Source organism: Barbus barbus (assembly GCF_936440315.1).
Source record: "Barbus barbus genome assembly, chromosome: 39".
Taxonomy (NCBI): Eukaryota; Metazoa; Chordata; class Actinopteri; order Cypriniformes; family Cyprinidae; genus Barbus; species Barbus barbus.
Genome location: NC_136717.1, coordinates 20,281,120 through 20,306,054, shown reverse-complemented (window position 1 = coordinate 20,306,054; position 24,935 = coordinate 20,281,120). Strand labels below are relative to the sequence as shown.

The following is a 24,935-nucleotide window of genomic DNA, read 5'->3' as shown; positions in this document are numbered from 1 at the left end:
GAAAATTTCCGGAAACTTTCCAAAAAATCCTCTAAAGTTTCCAAAATTTCCGGAATGTTTCCGAAATTTACTGGAAACTTTCCACCTTTTTGCAACCCTAAGAACAAAGAATGCATATTAGAGCAACGAATTAGTACGCATATGTGGGATACATTGTGTAATGCATAATATTCAGTATGTAGTGCATAGTATTTAGTATGCAAATGTAAAAATGAAGTATGCAGTGCATAGTATTTTGCATACATATGTAAAATCCAGTAATTGTGTGTAGTGCTTGTAATCAAGAATGCATATATAGAATATAATGCATACTGCGCAGCATGATGTAATTTGCACATGTATAATAATTAGTACGGAATATGTAGTGCATAGTATGTAGAATAGTTAGTTCATAGATTTAGTATGCATAATATGTAGATTACGTGTAATGCATACTATATTTTACATATGTATACTAAATACTGCACATTATGCATTGCACATTTTATTCTATATAGTATGCATAATTAATCAATACGCTAATATGCATTCTCCAGCTACATACATGTGCAAACTACATCATATGCGCTACACTGTGCATAGTATGTATTATACACCATATTCTGCATAGATTGCATACTATGTAGTGCATTGTAGTTAGTATCTAAGTATATGGAATATAGTGTGTAATTATAAAGATTAGTATGCAGTGTTTAGTGCATAATATCTAATATGCATGATGAATGCAAAGTATTGTGCATAGAATGTAGTGAACATATGTAAAATACAATGTGCCGTGCATATAATCTAGAATGCATAAATAGAATTAGTATAATGCATAGTATGTGTAGTATTAGAGCATATTAAAGCACAGAATTGCTATGCATAACGTTTAGCAATCAGTGTATAGAATTTAGTATTCATAATATGTCCTGTCTAACACATAGTATGTAAAGTGTAGTGTGTTTTATGCAGGTTCTCTGTATATCTGGGTATTTGGGTTGTTCTCATAGTGATTCATGCTGCTGGAATCCTGTAAAGCCCCCCCCCCCCCCCCCCCCCATTGCCAGCATACTCTGGGAACGCTATCATGATCCCTCCAACAGCTGGCGAAATTTGCCCATCAGCTGAATTGGATTCTCACCCACCCTCTCTCTCTCCCTCTCTTTTCCTATGCAGCCGCTCCAGTCTTAATGCCAAGTTTGAGGAGACAGTACCCCTGAATTCAGAAAAGCAGTCCTACATCACTGCCGCTGTGATCAGCATGCCCACCCCGCCTTTGACCACACCCGAGGGCGGAGACTTGGCTAGCTCACGCGACTTCTTGCAAAGCAACATTGTCAGGGTGTCGGCGTTATAGACTGTCCGACGTGACCATTAGCCCTTTTATTTAGCGAGTGGACGCTGGAGCGGAAAGGATCGACGGAACCCCTTAGTGTAGTGGAGGAGGCATTGCAGCAGGATGGGCCATAGCTGGACCTTTTTTTTTTAACCGGCTCCCGCCCAGAGCTCTCCGTCTCTGTGAGCTCCATCAGCTCCACCTCTAGGCCCATACTTCATGTGACTCACGCTGGGGTCCAATAGGCTTTCACTCAACCCATAGAGGAAAACAATGACCATTGTGGTTGTTACAGCTTCTATAATTTTTCAGTATTGTGAGTCTTTGAATCTGTTGTCTTCAATTTGATGGGATCGCCAGATTTTGGGACGAATAAGGAGTGTACCAGCAGGGGCGGGATTTTACAAACTTTTAGACAGCTATACACACACTTTTGATACTTCAAAGTAAAGCTGGGCTCTACTAGAGTGTACGGTCGGATGCTTTTGTGTGCGTGTGTGTGATCGAGATCGATCTCTTGCATGTTTTGCGTAAGTCTTTGTCCTTTTTCAATTTGGCATGAGCAATAAGGATTGGCTTTTTCTGTCAGAATGTGTGCTTTTTACTTTTGCCTAGTTATAGATCTTTCCAACCCAACAAGTGTGTGAAAACAGCTGTTTTGAGAGATTGGCCTGTTGATACAGGTGACAAATGGAGAAAATCCTGTCTCACACTCTCTCCGTCCCACCCATGTTGCGTTCACTCCTTGCCTGGCCTGATGAGATGTTTGTTATCCTTCTTTTTCTTTTTTTGGTGGGAAAAAGCTAAAAGGAAAAGGAAACGCCTTTTGTGTTTTAATGTATTTGACTTTCTCAAACTGAGAGGGAGGCTTGTGGACTTAAGCTCTAATACTAGCCATTCCGTTTTGTACTCCAAAGTTTGTGAGTTAACTGTGAAAAGAAAAATAACGTGCTTATTTATTATCTTCGTTAAAAATTATTGTGCATGTTGTCATACAAATGGTGAAACGGGCCAGCATGGACCAGAGCATAGAGCCTGTCCAGGACATTTCTTTTTTTTGAGTTCTTACTTTTTGTCCCTCCCTTTAAAGATGTAGTTTTGTCTGCAAACATTAAGTCTGTGTATTATTTCTGGATTATGGCATCAAATTGAGAATTGTCCAGATTCTTAGTACTATTTTGGAGATTATTAAATCATTGTGATTAACTTAAAACGTGAATCTCACAAAGTCACGTTCAGGTTTATTTAACTCCAAAATCAAAAGAGAATGAATTATACTTTGCTTGTTTTAAAAATAATAAAAACATTTTAATGATAATTAAGTACACTTGACTCCATGCAAATTCTCATTACCATAATATTTTAGTCTTTTGTATTCTCATTCTCATTGGTGATTTTCGTTACTGTAATACAGTATTTTTAAAAGCAAATATATAATGCTTCAGAATGATTGTAAAAACACTTCAGAAATGTAAATTGTGATTGAAAATTGTATTTTGGCATTACAGTAATGACAGTTTTGGGGGTGTCGTGCTTAATTGTCATGAAAATAATCCACAAAATCTGTTTAGATTTTATGTAAGCAAAATATAATTTCTTTTGATTTTGGACAGAAACATGACTGTGAGATTCATTCAAAACGTATTATTATTAATCAAATAGTGTTAAAAAAAAATCTCTGCACCTGAAAGATTAAATCTCTCTTATCTGCCATTTAATCTCTGGAATTAGCAAGAAAATAGTCTATAATGTTGATATTTTTTATACCGATGTCAGTGCAATTTGTAGTGAGGAGTTCTTAATGCGCCTTGCTCAATACACACACACACACACACACACACACACACACACACACCACTGCCCTCCTGCTCAATGCCTGCACCCATTCTTGCTTTACCATGTGACTTATGCAACAAGATTCTTTTTGTAAAGATATGCTTTGTATTAAAAGGGTTACCGGGGGAATAGAATCTCACAAATGCATATTTTTAAAACTAAAATGGTGTTGATTATATATTATAAATGTATTTCAGTTGTATAATACAAAAAAGAAAAGATGAAAACCGAAAACTATGAGAGAGTGTTGCTAGTGCACCTGTGCTGTAAATTTGTTCTTCAGTGTAGTGAAATTTATTACAGTTTCTTCTTTTGTTCTAATTTCAGTGGACAGAAAATTTAATGTCTCACATTTTACTTTTTAAATCAACGACTGCAAAGGCTGGACCATTTAGGTTTGGAGATTTTATTAAAAAAAAAAAATTCCTGTGTGGAGGACAAGATTGACAGAGTGCATGCGCTCACAGACTTGCAGAAAATGTTTCTTTTCTTTTCTTTTCTTTTCTTTTTTTGGATCCACAAGAGACTTTTAAAACAGACTTTCTGTTTGTGATATAATGTACATTTAAATGACTACCAGGTGACGACGGTCCTTTGGAATTTGTTACAGCTTGTGTTATGGACATTAAAATATATGAATTATTGAAAAACAATGATAAAAAAAAAAATACAAACCCGTTGTTTAGTCCGGTGCAGTGTCTATGAATAAATAGAATTCATTGTCCTATTAAAATACAGATAAAAAAGACAATGGTGTTGTGATCATTTTATTAATCTTAGTTAATTATTGAAACATGTTTCCACTTTGAAATAAATATGAAGGACATTCTGATTCAAACTTACAGCTTTATAAAGTTTCAGCTTCAAGAAATAAAGTCACAACTGCAGGAATATACACTGTCAAACATAACGTTACAACTAAAGTTGCAGTTATGAGAAATATCAAGTTGTTGTATTTCACAATAAAACTCCATTTCTTGCAATTATGACTTTTATTTTGCAATTATGCCACAGACTATTTTAAACTCACTATTATCTTTATCTACACTTATTTTTACTCAGAAAACCAACTTTAGATGGAAGCATGCTTCCATACGGCATATGAAGTCATTTATGTTGTGTCTGCTAGCTTCGTTAGCATTTACTGTATATACTAGCATACTGCTAAAAATGTAAACAGTACAGTCTGTATCTGTAAATCTTGATTGTGCATTGATATACATTTTTGCTGTAATTGTGTGGAAATATTTTAGGTATCATTTACCTAATAGTTAGGTTTAAGGTGTTGTTCAAAGTCCTTACCCTAAGTATAAACAATAGTTATAGCAAGTCAGCAAGGCTTTACTCTCTTCATTACCAGCTGGGTGTCATTTTCTTCAGAGGCCTCTTTCCCATTTTTCCGATTTCACACATTTCTCAGGCCGCACGTTTAAAGGGACCGACTTTAATAGAGGCAGCGGTCTCAACCTCTATAGGCACTTAGCATGATTACGTTACACATGAGCGTCCTAAATGCGATGACCGCTCAGTTCCTCCTTTATACAAGGGAATCAAGGGATGAGGAGGGCCGGAAGGCAAGGGATTGCAACAATTTTTCGAGCTCGTTCAGAACAAGCCAACTGCAGGGCTGTGGTGAGCTCCCAGCAGGCGAGCGATAGTGTTATGCATTAGCATATTTCCCATCAAGCCGAGGGTAATTGAGACGTTTGAAGTCGGTTGTAGGAAGAGACCGTATCTGGGAGAAGCGGAAGGAGGGGGACCTCGCCACACACAGGGGGATATTGAAGTCGGACTTCATACAAGCTGCAGCTGTCTTGTTTGCGACCTTGCTATTTTTGTGGAGAGGTGAAAGGTTAATGGTTTTATTTCCCCGTTGACTCGTTTTACTGTACTCCACAAAAGAAAAGAGGGAGCGAGACCGTCTATATGATAGTACAGTCTGTGAGAAACATTCTGTACAGCTGCGCCCACGCTAAACAGCGAATGACACAAAGTCGACCGATCCCAATTGGTGTCTTCTGCTGGAAAGTATCACATTTTGACAGTGGTTTACCACAGTTTGCGAACACACACAGCTAACATGCTATAAGGTTAGGTTTATGCTCTCTGTCAGTCTCTCTCTCACACAGGAGATGAATAGAGAGTGGGGGGGGTTGCAACAAGAGAGGAAACAGTATGTCTTTTGTAAGCTTGTATGACGGCAGTCCTGTGTGCTCCTCTTTGATTCATAAATCAGATCCTGCACCGGCAATGCGTGGTGGGGGAAAGAGGAAGCTGACAGAAGCATTTCTAGCTCTCCACAAGCTATGTTTGGATTAGCATGCTCATAATATTTCTGCAGTAAACTCTGTGAGTGATGTTTTCTGTACACTCAGATGACTTGCTATTTGCCAAAGTGTGTTATATGCAACAGAAAATCCTAACTGGAAGCAAGTTGGAATTCATTCATTGGCTAAAGCTAACTTGATAATGCTATTTTATAGAATGCCCAAAATGGTTTGCCATGATAAATTCTTCGAGTACAACTGGCAAACTCGTACCTCCAAGTCGGATGTTCGTTATTTTGACGTCACACATTCAATTTGGAAACATGACAAAGAAGTAGCCACTGATCTCTCTATATATATTGTATTGTCCATATTAGAGATCAGTGTTTCTGCCATGTTTCAAATTGAGGTTCAATATTGCAATCTACAATTTTGAGTTTCACATGACTTACTTGGTCATTCATGTGCTCAGAACTTGCAATTACTATATTTATGAATTGACTTTTCACTTTTCATTCATTCACTAATCAATTTCTAATGGGGAAAAAAATCAAGCCCCGCCCACATTGTTTCTTATTGACTGTCCTGTTTTATGTCCAATTATGGAAGTATGAGTTGCAAATACTGTTCAGTTTAAGACATTTATATTAAAAAAAAACTTTATAATAAGATCTTATGAAAGAAATTTATGATGCTACTGCATGAAATGTTTAGTGTTGCAATGATGCATTACTATGAAGAATACAGTGCAGCATACAGTATTCTAGTGTTCTATTCAAACATAGCTTGTGTCTTTTTCCATGTGTCTACTTCCTCCCTCTCTCAGTACACTATCCATTGAGATGTTTTATTCATTGCTGTACATCTGTTAAAATTCATGAAGCAGGCCAGAGCTAAATCCCTTCGCTTTCCCTCAGCCAAGGATGTCTCCCATCAAGTCCAGAGCAGTGCCAAAAATTCCACCAGTGTTTCCACCCAGTAGCACTTAAGCATGACACCTCTGGAATGCTCACACTTACAAAAAGAGTGCTCTGCAGAAAATCAGCTTGATTCATTTCATGTATTATGAGTCATTCATCAGTGCATATTATTACAAAGGGAAAAAATAAAAATCTTTAAAAAGAAAAAAATGAATTGCCTGTTATAAAAAAAAAAAAAAAATTTTATATATATATATATATATATATATATATATATATATATATATATATATATATATATATATATATATATATATATATATATATATATATATATATATATATGAAGAGTTCAGATGCAAAAGCCTCTAAGTGCCATTTTAAATTTTCTCCTAAAATTAGCATTTTTATCAGGCTCCTGTGTTTATGTTGAGTCATTTCACATTAATGACAATGAAAAGAACCTATTCTTTGCCATTAAAGTGAAATTACTGAACTTTCACATAAGAGCCTGAGACAAATGCTCATTTTAGAAGAAAATTTAAAATAGCACTTAGAGCAGGGCTGTCCAAACTCGGTCCTGGAGGGCCAGTGTCCTGCAGAGTTTAGCTCCAACCCTAATTAAACACCTGAAGCAGCTAATCAAGCTCTTACTAGGCATACTAGAAGCAAAGCTAGAAACTTCCATGCAGGTGTGTTGAGGCAAGTTGGAGCTAAACTCTGCAGGACACCGGCCCTCCAGGACCGAGTTTAGACAGCCCTGACTTAGAGGCTTTTGCATCTGAAATATATATATATATATATATATATATATATATATATAAATGTCAATTTCTTTTGATTACTTAATTTAAAGCATTGAAACTATATATATTACACAATATGTAGAATATGTTGTGTAATATAAAAACATTTAATTAAAAATATCCTGTACTGTACTGTATCTATTTTTATTTTTATTTATTTTTTTGATCCACCCTAAACTTGTTGGTGTTCAAGACTTTCCATAATTTGCTCTTTTGATTCATCCATGATAAAAAATAAATGAATTAAAACTTCTCAGGATACACGTTATGTATGAACAAACACACAGGTTTCGAGTAACACCATCTCAACGTGTTTAATGCACTGCGATTCACATGCAAGAGTTTCTCAAACTTTCAGCAGAGTTTATCCCTATTATAACCTCTTTTTTGTGCAGACTATTACTGCATAGAAAATTATTACTACTTTTGAGATCTAAAACACTCATTAATGCACCAGTCTATATGAATCAAATCACGGAGCTGTTAAATTAAGACATGAAAACCCACACAAATGAATCCTAGTATCTTCATAATGAGCTTTTAGCAACGAGGTCATTCATTCCGACTGAAAAATCTCATTAAGACTCAAACTTGTGTCCATGTGTGTGTTTCTATCTGTGTGTCTGTTTTTTTTGCCTGTCACACTGTATATCTTAGGCAAAATTGTCATGAACGCTCATTAAAATGAATATGAATGTTCAAACAAACATTTAAATAGTACCACACAAACCTTTGCACTAGAAAAGAAAACGAGTCGGAGTGTTAGAAGTCTGTCATAGCTTGATGAAAGAAGGAATTAGTGAATTTTTCTGAACAAACTTGAGGTAAATTGTGATCATAGTGTGGAGCGAATGTTAAAAGATTGCCAATTTTGGAATACGATAAATATTTTTTATCTCTTACAATTCGCATGGCAAAATAGTGGCCAAAATCCCCAGGTTTGCAACTATGTCAGTGTAAGTGGTGACGGGCCATTTCACTGAGAGGAAGGAAGATTTAAGCGAAAACGGTTCATTATAGAAACCTCCCTCTGGAGAATTCAAGTTCGTAAAGACAGAGGCAATGGCTTTATTTAGGAAGAACCCTGTAAATCCTCTTCATCTTCTATGTGATGACCACAAAAAGCCACTTTATCCACAGGTATATAAAGTTTTCTATAAAACTGTTCACACCATCTAAATCTTGTTATCCAGGCACCCAGAACTACTTCACATTCCACAAGGTCCATTTTCTGGTCCTGTTCACTGCTGCCCGATCCATTCAGTTTAATTTTTAGTGTCTCGGCAGTGTTGAAGTAGCCGATGGGTCACCATGAAGTCACTGCTAGGAAAGTTGCTCCATCTCAAACTGGGTGTGTCCGTTAGCAGGCGCGTTGGCCCAGGCCTCAGGCGCTCGTGGATGTGAGTGGCTGGGCTTCTGAGCATCTGCGGAACTGTGCGTGTGGATTAAAGCATCCGGGGATGCTGGGTCAGGTGGTTTGTGGTCGTAATAGAGAGCCCATAGAAGTGTCACTGTCAGCGTCATGGCTAAGATCTGAGCCACGCCGATCGACACGCCCAAGAACCTCAACACCTGCAGCTGCTTAGTGCCCCGGATAAAACTGTAGATCTTGGGTCCACAGCCCTGTTGAAAACAAATGGTCAACCCTATTTAATCTCTTAATGCATGTTTCTGGGTTGGATAATTCTAACGAACTAAAGGGTTATACTAGCCACATTATGGCACATAATGTCTGCTTTTCACCATTTAATCAATTCCCAATGTGGTAAAATCAAGTGTCCATTTACATTTTTTTTTTGTTACCTCAGAAATTATTCAGATGAATTCATTTAGCCAGATGTGAATGTGTCAAGCCAGTCAAACAAACAATGTGAAAAGCGCAAAAAGTGCTTTTTTATTCCAATCTTCTAATGTCTCACTGTAGTTGTCTTTTCACATTAAACTGGTACATGTGAAAGTATTTTAACAGAAACAATTCACACTTCCGCTTTAACAGGTTGTTTTCATGTAACTCTCCCCTACATTTCTGCCAGCGCAACAGCTGCCACGCTAATATGTGAGCGATGCAACACAGTCATCCGCTCGCGTGCGTGCCTGTGTGTTTTGGGTATTTCCTATGCTGAATTGTGGAAGAGCAGGTAAACTATTTCCTGTTAGTGAGGGATTTATACTGTGGAGTAATACCCCTGTCATCCACTCAGAAAGAGAGACAAGGACAAAGAGACAGGAAGTGGGTGAGGATCAGACTCCACACCCTCAGTCCTTCACTCATGACTCTCCCTCTAGAGATCAATGTTCCTGTCTTATTCAACAAAGCCCAGCTTTTTCTCTTCTGCTGTGGGATCTGTCTGAAAGGCTGAGCTCTGCTGGCTGCTTTACCACAAACACACTGTGTTTATAATGTTTACACTATTATGGATAAAAAATAAGCTTCTTTTTCTGAGGCCTGAACAGCAGATATGCATGTATAACAGGGCAGGGTTGGGCAAAATTATCCGTCTATCTATCGTTCTGTAATTCTATCATTCTAGCAATTTTCTGTTGTTCTATTTATCATTCTAACGTTCTATCTATCGTTCTATCATTCTGTGTATCGTTCTGTCTGTCTGTCTGCCTATCTATAAACTCATTTTATCTTATAAACCTCCAAACTTCAAAGCTTTTTAAACATTTTTCAAAACCTTCAAAGACTAAACTATAGTGTGGCAGACGAGTCACAGACAGGGCATTTGAAGAGCAGGGGGCTGGATGAGACACTGTGCTGGGTTTGTCCTAGACAGCGTGTTTTGGTACTCAATACACAGGTGCGTCTCTGCGCTACGTGACTGACTTTAATTGCACCGCTGGAGTCACTCATAACACTCACTGGCAATACAGCTTGATTAAACACAGTGAATCTCTCCACTGCCTGGCCTCATTTTCACAAAGTCAACAGCAAAGTCATGTTTTAATTAGGGCTGTCAATCAATTCAAAGTTTAATCAAATTAATTACATGCTATTCCACACATACCAATATTTGCGGAGAAAAGCTTCCAAAATGATGACATTTTTGTGACAGATGAGTAAATCAATGAATAGACATTGCAGGAAATGGCTTAAGAAGTCAATGTTGATTTCCATATCACTGAATATACTAACCAGTGGTCCACCACAATTCAATTTGCAAGTTTACCTATCTGTCCATGTTAGACTTGACAATTGTTTGTGTGTATACATAATGCAGACGAACATCTTTGTCTGCTGCAGCATGAATTCCACGAGACACCATTGGACCACATAAGAAGACCTCTCATGTGCGTGCATTCATGACTTTCGTTATTATTGTGCCCTTCACATGCAGAAATCGAAACATCTTCACTTCAACATTTAACCATCTTGCCACAAGTCTAAACAACTTCAAACATTTAGTCATTGAGACATTATGTAACCTTAATTATTCTAATTATAATAATAAACAACAAAATCATCAACCCTATCTGGCCTAGAGGAAAAATCTGGGGGTTTACAACATCAAAATAAGCTCACCTCCTGGTAAAGGTCACTGAGATCATGGTAGTGGGCGTGGCGGGCACATCCTGGATACTGATTAGAGCAGCAGGAGTCAGGTGGCCACTCCATCTCGGTCATTTCCAGCCAGTCAGTGAAGTAGATTACTCCACAACACTTCAACTGTAAGGCAGGTATGGAAATTCAGCCTGGTCTGATTGTTTATTTGTAGGCATTAATACGTAACAAGCACAAAACATACATTTTTGTACATTTTTATTGATGCTGAAATTTATAATTTAGACGTATTTCAAAGTTTAAAACATATACGTAGTAATTAAGCCAAGATTTTAGTTAAGAAATTCATATCAATGCATTTTTATCATTTTATCAATAAGCGATTTAGATTTTTAGACCCCTTAACATACCCCAAACCTAAACCTACCCATTTTATAGCGATTATGGATTTTTATCTTTTTACCAATAAGCAATTTAGATTTTTAGAACCATTAACCTATCCCCAAACTTAAACCTAGCCATTCTATAGTGACAGAACTACATTTTACGTAAAATATATGAATTACCATGAGATAACATTGGAAAATTAATAACTGACAGTGACGTTTTCATAATATTTGCATTCTGAATTGCAGTTGGCCTTCACATAACTTTATCATTAACATTTATACATTAAGTAAACACTTTTATCTGCAGCAATCAACAAACAATATTCATAATATACAATGGCAGGTTTATTAGACAACTAGACTAAGAGGAAAGCTATAGAAGAAATGCCAAAAATAAAAGGATTTGTCTTTTTCAAGATCAGATGTTTCACACTGACTAAATGGCTTCGCTCAGCATTTTCGCTTTCAGTGACAACACTAGAATTACTTAACCCCATCAAATGTCACATTGTGGCTGGTTAGGTGTTAGACGAGCTGCTATCCTGCTGATGATTTTGCCCTCTCACCTCTGTTTGTATAGAGTTCCAGGCATGTGTGAGCCACTGGTAGCGCTGCAGGCCAAAATGAGGCATACGTGACTTCAGACTTATCATATCAGACCTTTGTACCATAGGCTGAAGAGAGAAAGAGATGGGGAGTTATGGAGAAATATTCATAAAGAAATCATTTCACAATTTTATAAGCCTTGTAACTGTCCCTTGTGATTTTGTAACCACATAAAATCAATTCCCCACATGCTCAGTAATTACGTTTTCTAAATAACAAAAACAAAAATGTGATTTCCAGGCTGTTTAAAGGACCATCCACACACCCACAATTCTAATTTTAGGCTCTCTTATGACCAATTTATTGGCTAGTTATGAAATGCCCTATTCACAAGTGTGTGTGCAAGTGTTGTTTATATACTAGTTGGCATTTTACAGTTCAGTCCCCATGAGACACTTCTGTTTTCACACCTCGGAAACCATCGTGAGGGGCATATGATAAGTACCCATGATGCCCAGGGCTAGATGTGTCATTTCAGCAGAACTGGCTATAGCTTGTCAGTTTAAAGTCAACATGAAATTACAATCGACTAATATACTTTATTAATACATATTCCTGGCCTTATTGGGAGTAATTCATGACCATGTTATTCTAAAGGAAAAAAAAATCTTTCATTAAACCATAATAACATACTAAACCTCTGAAATGACTTTCCTTTTTGACTGATGTAATCTAGGTTGGACTCTCAAATATGGTGAATTCCTATTTTCATATATAACCTGTAAAAAAATGTAATATATATATTATTGACTGCATGAATGTTATACAGTAGAACATGCATATATTACATTAGATTATCTTTATAGTTTTATATTATTTTTATATATTTATTTTAAGTTGACTTTTTCCCTAAAATACTCACTGTAAAAAAATTGTTTCAAAAAGTTACCCAGCTGACTTAAAATTTTTAGTTAAGTCAACTTGAAATTTTAAGTTACTTAAAGTTAATTTAAGTGACAACTGGAATATTTTAATTGACTAAAATAAAAAATTTAAGTCAACGTGGTGACAAATTATTTTAAGTTTAAACAACTTTGTTTGAAAAAGTGCTGTTAGATGTAGCTATTTTTATTTAAATTAATTCTAAAATATTGTAAATATAAAATATTTGTATTAATTTTATTATTTACTTTATTTACCTATTTAATTTTGACACTTTTTTTTGTTTTGTTTTTTGAAAACTCCCAACCTATGATCTGTAAGTAGGGTATTTGCACAGTCCACTAAATTCTGATTAATAATTAGGTCTGGTTTTTTTTTTCCTCAGTAATATTCAGTTTCACTCTTGACTCTCCCCGCCAAACACAGAATTTTCCACGTTTCCGTGTTTTCACTATTATACACTCAGGGGCGCTATTACGCATCTCCTAAAAAAGTCCAGAATCACTCTATCAAAAACACAGACAAGGAAGACACAAAAACGAGAGATCTCATATGTAAGCAGATGCATATGAAAAATAATGCGATCATCAACAATAAACAGCAAATGAAAACCGCCTAATGTTACTGAGTGGAATGCCGATCCAGTAAGTAGTAAAGGACTGTGCAAACTTTGGGAGTGCTGATGGAAGTCATCTACTGCATGTATGCTTTGATCATTGTACTGAATATGATTCAGTAGTATTTGGTAAAAAACATGATTTTCTCAGCATTTTGTTTAAAATGTTGCATTCTTTATGAAATTCAAGTGTTGATAAAAAAGAATGCTTGAAGCTAGAATACAACTGTTTTTTTCTTTTTTTTAAAGTAGAGGCTAAGACCTTTATTATGAAGTATTGCATGTTGAGATATTCATACAACAAAATATTCCAGGGGCCATGAAATTTTATTGAAAATCATCAAAAATGCTGGCAGTGGCTGCATTTTTTTTTTTTAACGCTGGCGGGGAAGGAGTTAAATACGACACATTTGGGAAATAAGATGGGTTGCGAATGCCATTTCATGTTGACTTTAAGCCAAGGAAAGTTGGAGTGGATAAATTGTTGATACAACTGCTAACATGTAACCAAGCCAGGTGTGGCGGAGTAAACAAGCTCATTGCCCACCCGCTCACCCACACACAGGGGTCACATTAGGCCACAACAACACAATAGGACCATCACACCCAACAAAGGTTTTTAGGTTGTTGATAAGAGCGTGTCTTCAAGCAGTAGCTGTGTATGTCTGAATGAGAGAAGCTAGATTAAAGCCAGGTGCGTGTGATCTCTTCCCCTGGAGGTGCGCCTTATCTCTCATATCCCTGGGCTAACAGAAGCAGATGCTACCTGCAATCCCTTTTCCCCATTGCTGATCAAATCTTTTAGTCCGCACAGATCAGAGACCGGTTTCTGTAAAACCTGATGCTAATCTTGCTTCAAGAGCCAGCTAGAGCATTTACATAGATGACTCCACCCTCCATCTGCACATAAATAAACGTAAATGCTTTGCTTATAAACTCCCCCGAAAGGAAATGTGCTGGAGCCGGGCTTTTGAAGTCATAATAGTTAAGATTAGATTGTAAGCAGGCAGCTTAGAAATCAGATCCTCATTCCAGTGCTCCTGGGAACGGCCGTGCGGCGGCCATGTTGTTGAGAGTGTAGGCATTCCTGTTTATTCATAGTATCACGCACCTCGTCGTACGTCCACACTCCGCTGGCCAGCTCCACGCAGAATATCACCATCAGACTGCCAAAATACTGCAAACGCACACACAGATGAAAACAGTTTGGTTAAATATATCTTTTGAAACAATAGGGCAGAAGGAAGGTGTTGATGATCACACATACAGAAAGGAGAGCTAATGTGTGTGTGTGTGCTGGGATCTGAGGTCTGGTTTGTCTCTCAGGTCGTCTCATGGAAGTTTTACGTAATTGTGACAGGCTGTGTTCAGAATAGTATACTAGACATACTATTTTTTGCTGTATGCAGTAGGTATACTATGCAAAATATGCAAATATCACAGAGCATATTAAGCATACTCTCATTGTGCAATCCACTCGACATGACCTTCCAGGCATTAAATGATCACAATTCCATAATTTTTCAAGTCAAGATGAAACTGATCCTGTTTATTTTTATTTCCTGTTTATCTCTTTTTTTCCTTGTCTTAATCATATAATTAAAAAAAAAATCATATTTATGTATTGATATAAAATATAAATTTCAAATATGTATCATTATATTATATTATATTTAATATGTATATTTAAAGCTGCATTCCATAACTTTTTTTGGTTAAAAATTATACGAAATCAATATTTGAGCAAGTTACATAACCATCCAGTGTTCAAAACTATCGCCTTACTTTAGCCCGATTCACAACGGTTAGCTTATAATAATGTTTTCTAATTTGAGTGGTACAGGTAGGTTTTCGCGGGAAATTCGAGCATGGCACTGAGTCATTGCGTCACGTATGTAAACATAAAGAAGTTGTGCCAGCTTTAGATTAAAACTCCATTGGTAGTGCGATTTATTGTAATTTTTTTTCCTCAGTTGGTCAGAACAAACGTGGCAGACTTGTTACTTACTTGTTCAGATGGCAATATACGGTGAAAATTCTTATTTGGGTCATGTATTCCAAGACGTAGGCTAGAATCTCTGATTGCGAAGTGCAGTAAACATCCACACCGGTGCGGTGACTGACAGCAACACATTCACCTCAAAACATTAGATTAATCCGCACTGGAGCACATCCCACGCAAGGAAGATAATTCTGCAAGCAGCTGCAAATCCACGTTTTCAAACAGAGATGGCGACAAAGAGGCAAAACTTACGGACTGCAGCTTTAACTAAATTAAAAAAAAAAATTAAAATATTTTTTTTTTTAGTGCTGGGCAATGATTAATTGCATCCAAAATAAATGTTTTTGTGTACATAATATATGCATGTATATTTAGGAAAAAATTTCTGTTTATGTATTAAATGCATTTATATATAATATAAATTATAGGAATACATGTAAATATTTTCTAAATATATACTGTATGTGTGTGTATTTACATATACATAATAAATATACACAGTACACACACATACATATATTCAAAAACTTTTATTTTGGATGCGATTAATCACGATTAATCGTTGCCCAGCACTAATATTTTTATTTAAAACCGATATTATTTATTTTCCTAATCTTATTGCAAGCAAATTTTGTATTTATGCATGTAAATATATATTATATTATTATTTAATATAACTACGTTTTTTTATATTTTAAATATATATATATATATATATATATATATATATATATATATATATATATATATATATATATATATATATAATTTTTTTTTTTTTTTTTAACCAATAAAACTGACATATTTATTATTTATTTTCTTAATCTTATTGCAAGCATTTTTTTGTATGTGTAGCAGTGTGCAATAATTAATATTTTAAATATCATGCTACATTATTGTGTATTCAACATCATTCATTCAGCAAGTGACATCCAGCTATCATCTTGGAATTCAATATTTATATATTATGTTTTATATTTAAGTGTTCAAGTGGTACTCAATTATCATTTTTGAAATTGTAAAATAAATTCTACAATCTAAATAGTTTTTTTTTTTTTTTTTTTGCTTAATTTTCCCCGTACTATTTAAAAAATATACTGTATGCAGTATGGATGCACAGACTGAATGGAACAAAAGAGAATCAAAATTCCAAAAAGATGCTTTTTTGCACTCACAGATGCACAGATTTAGTCTTTAGGGCCCTGTGAACTAACACATCAATCTCATCCCCTCCTGTTCTGAAGACAAACACGCTCTGTCTTTCTCAGAATCTCTTTAACATGTACATAGTTCCTCTCTGTTGAACACACTGAGAGAGATTATAAAGATGAATGACAGTGTTAGGAGCCGCATTCAGAGCAGACCCCCGTCTGACAGCTTGTTTATTTGGGAGACTCTAAATATTTGTGGCTGTTCTACTGCTGTGTTAGCATTTCAGTCCATTTGGTCTGTCAGACGCCTATACCACAAAAAAAATGACAACCTTTTCTCTACCCACTCTTCCCAGCTAATATCTGCTGTTCAAATAAGTCCAGCATGAATTTATAACCTCTGGAAGTTCCCAACAAGCTGGCTCATCTGCAAACACGCACATATTTTTCTCAGGGTGAGAGAGGTTACATTCTCTTGGCGACCTCTCGGTTTATTGATTTGTTGAGCGTTTTACTTTTCCTCTTTCACACTCACACATTTTTTGGCTGTTACTGTTACAGAAAACAGGACACGTCGAAATGGATGGATTTCCTTTTCACCGGAACAACTTACACCCCCTTTATCACTTAGTCATGCAAACAGAGCGAGAGTGAGTCGATTATTAAGTCGTATCAGATTTGTTTTGACAGATGGCTACTGTTAATGTCATTAAACTGCTGCTTGTGTTTGATTACAGACTGTGCTGTGGACATGAATGACACCTCAAATTATGTGATTTATGGAGGAGAAATGTGCTATTACTTTTTAAGCTTTTTAGGGATGCACAATATATTTGTACCGTATTGATTATTGGCCAACATTAGCCTTCATCTATATTGATCGATATAGATATTTAAGACCGCACACTGCTCACTTTAATAATGTTCCTAAAAATGAATGTTACTCTTCATATTACATTCCCGCAAAGATGGCAGAATATTTACTTGCAATTGCTGTCCTACCACAAAACGTTGATGACAGTTTTGCATTTTAGACCATATGGAATGATAATTTTGGATTAATGAGGACGTAGCCTTACATTTCTTGCTATGTACTGATGTTTAATATGACATTTTCTCTGCTCTCATGATCTCCTGGTTGCCTTCTCCCTTTCTTTGATAGGATAAAGAGTGTGTGAGAGTGTTTGAATTAATGTGTGTGTGCGTGTGTTCGGCCAGGTTGCAGCACTCGGTGAAAGCGCGGTTGGTGAATAGAGCGACCACGTAACCCAAGCGTCCTCTCCTCTCTTCATGTCTTCCCGCTCTCCTCCTGGATTGGTTTACCTATTGTATCTCAGCCAGATAATATTGTTTGTTGCCGAGCCGCTGGGTAACACAAGCCCGCCGGGGCAGAGAGGAGAGGAGAAAGGCTCCTGAGAAGATGAATGGAGACCCAGAGAGAGGAGGAGGAGGAGGGAGAGAGATGGGCCAAGGAGTCCTAGAAAACAGGCCTTCAGTCTGGGTCAGCAGACGGGAACCCCACACACCTGGGACAGTGAGCCACAAAACAGCCCTCTGCCTGCTCTCTCCTCCCCCTCCATGCTGGGATTTCTTCAATTCATCATCATAAAAACAGATTTGCTCGACTTCTAAATGTTGCACACTGATACAGCATTTAAAAGGGCGGCTGCATAGAAAACAGGATTATCCTTTCTCTTTTGAAATAAAACAGTCCAACATGTTTACAGAAGCTGGAAAATAGTGACTAAAGCAATATGGACATGAACTTTTCTTGTTTACCATAAGGATTTTAGGTTAAAATACAGTGGGATTATTTTTTTTGTATTTTTCTTAAAGTTATTTTTCATTGCATGCATACATACATATATATATATATATATATATATATATTTTTTTTTTTTTTTTGTATTAAAACAAATTACAATAAAATACTTTTTATTTTATTAATGCCAGTTAAAAATATGTTGTATTTATAAACAAATATAAAAAAATATATATATATAAAATGTGACTTTCATTACAGGGAAAAGAGCAACCCGGACATTTTGTTAAATATCTTCCTTTTCTGTTCCACGTCAAATGGGTTTGTAACACAACATATGAGTGAGTAAATGACAGATTTTCTTTTTCTTTTTATTTTTTTTGGGGTGGACTGTCATTTTAAAGTAGGAAAAACAGCCTGTTTAATTCTAAGGGTCACATAGAGGGTGGATTTCCTTCCTCCCCAAATAATTTACATCATCTGTGCTAACAGCCTGTCAAGATCTTGCAATTTCACAAGTCATAATGTCACCGACATATCCGTCTAAACACACAAAAATGTCTCACAATGGCTATAACTATGTGCCCTCTATTTGGCTCTCCTAGACAGTCCATCATGTTGAGTGATGTGCAGTGCTTACACATTACTGCTGTCTAACTCTTTGAGATGCAGGAGCTTTACAGCCTCCATAACCTATAGAGCAAGTTGCTACAAGTGTCCGAGGCGGTTATTATCATCTGACACACATTCTGATGATAAGCATAAGTAGACGCAGGGTGCACAATGACATCTAATATAAGGAAGATATGGCCTTGTAATACACCAGTGTAGTTCTGAGATGAGTGACACTAGTTTTAAACACAGATGTCTGCAGTAGAGTCAAAACTACATGAAACTGCATTCTCACTGCATTTAACTTCTATAATAAGACATATTTCCAAGTGAAAAACAATATTTGGTGGGAAATAACAGTGGTAGGACTTACTATGAATATATTCATAGGGATTTGATTAGAATATGAATGTTATGCTGTGACATATTAACATTTTCTGCCTGCAAGTCTTTTGTTACATCAACATAAAAGATTATGGCAAATATGGTCAATTTTAATGTTATGGTGTCTTTAAAGTCAACATACTGAGCCATTATTGCATATTGCATAGTTTACTGATGATTAAACATTACATGTTATTCAAGAAAAGCAAAAATTTGTCTAAAAAAATTAACTAAAAAAAAGTTTGTTTTATTAATAATAATAAAAAAAAACTACTACTATTACAACTACGACTAAAAATAATAATAATTTTAATTAATATTAATTAATAATAAAAAATGTAATTAATGCATGAATTCTTTTTTAGTATTTTTACAATATATATATATATATATGTGTGTGTGTGTGTGTGTGTATGTATGAATGAATGTCGAAAATGTGTACTGTAAAATAAATATAAATAAAAGTAATAGCTTTTCACAATCCAGTCAGTTACCATTGAAAAAAAAATCAAGTTTCGTCTCACAATTTAATTTCATCAAATACCCAATTTCACTTGAAAATACATCACATTACACAAGTAAATGGTTGAGGAAGAGTTTAAGGATGCAATGCCTCTCTCTACTCCCCTCTAGTGTATGAAGTGAAGACACAGTGGTCTCAGAGGGGATGCGTGGATAAAGAAAGCATGACTTGTTGGAATCTGGTTGGAGGGTGGTTGGGGTCAACAGCGTCACTGCCAGCTAAACTTAAAATATTCTCGGTACACAAAACCACACACATTCCAAGCCACACAATGTTCCTGCTGTCCTCGTCTTTTGTTGGTTTTTTTTTGCTTTTTTTTTCTCTTCCCAGTTCTACTTACCCAAGACAGTAGGAGCAGATTGCACTTGAGTGTGCCGCAATAGCCCACCATAGCCACGATGATTAGAAAACAGCACACGGCGATGACGACAGGATGGACGACGGGGGAGTATGTGAGAACGGCTGCCTCCTCCAGTCTGAGGGAAAGAGAGCGAGAGAGAGAGGAAGAGTCATTTCTTGGCAGGCCTTTTGTTTATTTATCCGTCCATCCTGCTCACTTGTCTCTTCCTCCTCTCATAGGGCAGCATATCTGAGTAATATACCAGTTGCAAATAAACCGTGATTATACTCTGTAGGAATGCAAGCTCTCTCTCTCTTCCGGTTTCTTGCTGTCTCTACTTCTGTTTGGCTTTCTTTTGCTCCAGTTCTCTAAGATGCAACACTGTTTTTATGCAACGCTACATTTTTAAGGAATAATCTGGGTTCGGTACACCTTCTGCTCAATCGACAGCTTTTGTGGCATAATGTTGTGTACCACAGTTGCAACAGAATAATTTCCATTTGTCTCTATTGAAAACTCAAAAATCTGTTTATAGTGAGACACTTACAGTGGAACTGAGGCCAATCTGTAATCATTACAATACTCACAATTTCAGTAGTATAGCCACAAGATGTAAACAATCTGCATGATTTTACCTCGAAAAAAAAAAATACTACTAGCATTTTCTGTGTAAACGTATAGGCTATATCCACTTGCCATGATAACGTAATAGGTACCATAAACCCTAAAACGACTGTAAAATAATTTAAACACATTTACTTTGTTTTTAACAGAAGAATGAAAGTGTTTTTAGAAAATTAATTAAATAATTGCTGTCGATTAAAAACTTTTATTTTTATTTAATACAAATATTTATATCTTATTAATACTTTTATAAATTAATTATTTTTAAACATTTATTTTTTGGCATGCATTTTTCATATTTAATGTTATTTATTCCTATTATATATATTAATAAAAATTATACTTATATATGTCAAATGCATGTACATGCATAATACATGTTAATAATATATAAATAAATAATATATGAATAAAAAGTATTAATATTAAAATTATATACATTTTATTATATAAAAAATAAAACTATAATATATATATTTGTATTATATATTTAATATAATAAAATTATTATTAAAAAATTATAATTGCTGCCGAGCTTAACTTAGACCGAATATTTCTAAACATCTAATTAAGGATCACACATATCTGTATAAATCTAAAATGTTCTACTCTAGTTGATATCCTATTATGTTTCAGAGATGAGATTTTTTACAGTCATGGAAGAAGGGCTGATTCTGCATGTTATTGCAGTGCAACTCTGGAAAACCTATTCATTGTGTACAATCAGGTTTTAATGCAATTTTCTCTCTGTTGATTCCCATTCATGTCATGATGTTAGCCACAGAGGACTCAGTAATGACTCAAATTATAATACACACCTTGGTGATAAATTGCTTTTTTGTCAACACTAATTAGATATCACTCGCCTCCAGGATAATATTGATACTTTTGGGATTTTTCTTCCAGTTTTGCTGAGTTTTCCTTTAATGCTTGAAAGGATTTGGGGGGAAATAACTACACAATTACAAAAAATACACAAAAGAATGGTTCTCAACTGGCGAATTAATGTATTTATCTGATTTCTTCTCCAGAACTGCACACCTCATTCATGCTTGTAATTACTTCATAAGCTCGAGGTAATTTGATCCAGACTGGTTGAAAAGTGGGAAAACAGTAAATTAGACCTTTACATGGACCACTGCCCTGAATTAAAGGATTTTATGGCTCACACCTGTCCGTCCACTACTACTCACCTGGTGTCAGCGGTTAAGGTGAGCACATTGTTCAGGTGATCCCTGAGGCAGGCGGACACTCCCAGGACACACAGGGCCATAAGCTTGAGGGAGAAGAAAACTTTAATGTACTTGAGCCACAATTAAACATGGATATCCTTATATATTATAAAACTGGACTAATATGTAGCCTACCTTTTTGGTAATAATTTGTAGGTGTAAATAAGTTTCAAAGATGTAGCCTATAGCTTTTGTATATTATAATATTGCCCCAGTGACAGCTTTGTACAGCATTTTTTTTTTTTTTTTTTCTGAGTGTATTAAAAAGCAAGCAGGCATTACATGGATCTGTATTTGTGTACTTGGTTGGCTTGGAAACCTATTTAGGTACTGTGCTATGTTTGACATGCTGCAATATTAGTGGCATGGGTTTAGTTTGCCCTGCAGGCATTCTTGGTCTAAAAACACACCCTGGTGCTTATCACATTTAATTCCCTAAAAATAGCGCCCGGCAGAATGTGAGCTGTGCGCCATTCCAACATAGCTGGGATACAGGCTGTCCTGTAGAGGCTCTACATAAAGATAACATAGGATGGGGCGGGAGAGAGGGAACACAGATTGCGCGTGTGTCGGAAAGTCAGTGGCTGTTGCGCGTCTTGGAGAGCGCAGAGCGCACAGCAGCACCGTGCCATGTAACGTGAGCGCTCGCCCAGCCACCTGCTCCGACTTGGACTCGTCTTACCCAGAAGAGAAAGTTGAGCGCGTAGAGCAGACAGCGCAGACACTTCACCGAATCCTCCCGGGCCATTCTGAGCACACCAACTGCTCGCCAAAAGACCTCATTTTAACTTCTGCCACCACGGCACCATAACCGCTGAGGAGAAATGTCAGTTTGAAAACTGCGTAAGGCATTATTAAAAGTTTAACAATCATACAGCTTGCTTGAGATGTCATGTGGAACACATCGCTGCTGCAGAAACCAGTTTAAGGGGGTCTTAATTTGTCTCCCAGCCTGGCCAGAGTGAACTGTTTGTTCATTTTAAAGCAGTTTTGCACACCCAGCTAAACTAGCTAAAATCAGATTCAGCCATCTAAGACTTAGACTTAACCTAAGAACATCTGAAGACCAGCTTTGCCAGGCTGGGGACCAGCTAAGTGCAACCTAAAACAGTTAAGACCATCTCAAGACGAGTTTGACCATTAGGATGGTTTAAGATGTTTTTAGAGATTTTTGAAATCATACCATGTCATAAGTCCTTGTGCGCGTTCAGCGCGCATCCAGAATGTCTTGAAATTGTGTTATAAATATCCGTGGGATGTTTAGGAAGCAACGTGTGATATTAAAAGGAGCAAGTTGCAACTTTCTCCTCTCCAATGGCTAATAAATTCACTTTGACACTTTTCACACCAAAAAATCCCTGGAGTATCCAAAAAGAAAAAAGCTAAAAGTTTGGAATGCACTACACAGACGATCCCTTTATATTTGGTCCAGAATGAAGTTGCAGGAAACTCCTCAAACTTTGCAAAGAAAAATCATACTTATATTCCTGACGGAGCTGCGCGCAACAGTCGGGCGTTTTTGCTGCGATTCATTCACTGCCACTGTCATTCCAGGCGTTATATACTCCAGTCAGGGCCAGCTGTGTGCCCCTCGCCTTTCCACAAGTGTTGTGTTTAACTTGTGCTTGTAAGAGACTTTCACTCCAAACGCGCAAGTGTCATCCGGAGCAGCGGTGCCTCCGGGTCCTAAAGGCAAACTCGGGTCATCATTCATCCCGATTATGGCAAGCAGTGTTAACATTTATTCATATATAGACCAACTAGTGCAGGGGTAGGCAACGGCACTCCTGGAGTGCCATGTCTTGCAGAGTTAATGGTGCGTTCAATTCATGTCGGATACATCTGTATTTACCAGTTGAACGCACATGAATGCTACCACAAAGTCGTTATTACCAGTGGGAAACTAAAATTTTCTTTAAGCCCTGAGTTTCCAAGTCGGGGGCGTGTCAGAGAAAAAAACCTGTTGGATGCAATGGATGCAGCCAAAGATAAAGATATTCAGCTTCAGTAAAGTTGTTGAAATTAATATAATGATTTTTTTTTGTAATGTACAATAAAACTATATGTTACATATACAAAATATTACATTATTGTATAATTAGAATATATAATTATTCAGTTTACATCACCTTCGTAAATTAAATAAAAACGGAAAAAGAAAATGATGCACGTTCTTCATTCAATATTTTGTAGATTTGTAGGTTTTTTAAAAATCGTTGAATTTTATGTAGAAAAGTTAAATTGCCATCTTTTTCTGATCAAAGTGACTTGAACGCACCCTCCCAGGAGGACTTGAACGCAACATTAGCTCCAACCCTGGAAAAAAACTGGAGCTAAACTCTACAGGACAGCAGCACTCCAGGACCAACGTTGCCTACCTCTTAATTAGTGTCTAGCCTTCTCCACCTCAGGAACTTTCTCCAGGAACTAGGGGCTTTGGGCCAGTACTCCCTGGGTTTCCACTGCAGGAACCTGGATCTAAATAAATAATTTGCCCCTCAGAATGTCCCTGTTTGTGAGATAGTACTTTTTCAAAGGTCTGGAACTTTTGGGGGCAGGACTTGGGCATTGAACATGCTGATTGGTTGAGTTCATGCAGCATAAATTCAACCACCATATATTCCCATAATTTTCAAAATATTGCTGTTATTGTGTCATGAAATGTAGTTTTAATAGTATTTCAGGTGAGAATGTAGTTGTTTTAAACTCAAATCTGTAGTTTATTTATAAAGACTATTTGAAAACATGCGTCGCTGATTTTGGAGATGTGAGCTCCAGGCGATCAGCGGGCGCTCAGTGCTCATGTTTTCCGATGAGAGCAGCCTCAACTCAGCTAGTCCTGCTGACATTTGCCGCTGGTTCTGATGTCTCTGTAGGGGTTAAACATGAAATATAATTCGTTTTGGGTAAATCCAACAAGTAATTTGAGTAACTTTGGTCTTTATACTATTATTCTATTAATATGTTAAAATGAAAATAAAAAGAGGCAATGCTGTTTGATATATTTCATTTCATTGTAATGTATGTAAGTTCCAGGTAATTTCGGTGGAAAATTAGGTTTATATTAGCTTAGGTTTATATTAGTGCTGTCAAACGATTAATCGCGATTAATTGAATCCAAAATAAAAGTTTTTGTTTACATAATATATGTATGTGTACT

At 36.4% G+C, this 24,935-nt stretch overlaps 2 protein-coding genes across 2 annotated transcripts in view; one reads left to right on the top strand and one right to left on the bottom strand.

Annotated features, from left to right (window-relative positions):
• LOC306858685 (A-type voltage-gated potassium channel KCND2-like) overlaps positions 1–1,339 on the top strand; it is a gene marked incomplete at both ends in the record, with an annotated part of 117,229 nt that extends 115,890 nt beyond the window's left edge. The window contains one exon of the mRNA XM_079399327.1: positions 1,159–1,339. Coding sequence (XP_079255453.1) covers positions 1,159–1,339 — 181 coding nt within the window. The remainder of the gene's footprint in view (positions 1–1,158) is intronic.
• A 5,972-nt stretch (positions 1,340–7,311) lies between these two features.
• On the bottom strand, positions 7,312–23,402 carry LOC306858631 (tetraspanin-12-like). Its single transcript, XM_079399249.1, has 8 exons — positions 22,959–23,402; positions 22,458–22,589; positions 21,737–21,819; positions 19,920–20,055; positions 14,257–14,322; positions 11,608–11,715; positions 10,674–10,817; positions 7,312–8,770 (listed from the first exon to the last, which is right to left on the bottom strand). Exons 2-8 carry the CDS (start codon positions 22,521–22,523, stop codon positions 8,471–8,473), a joined length of 903 nt encoding a protein of 300 aa, XP_079255375.1. The 5' UTR covers positions 22,524–22,589; positions 22,959–23,402; the 3' UTR covers positions 7,312–8,470.
• Between the last annotated feature and the right edge of the window lie 1,533 nt (positions 23,403–24,935).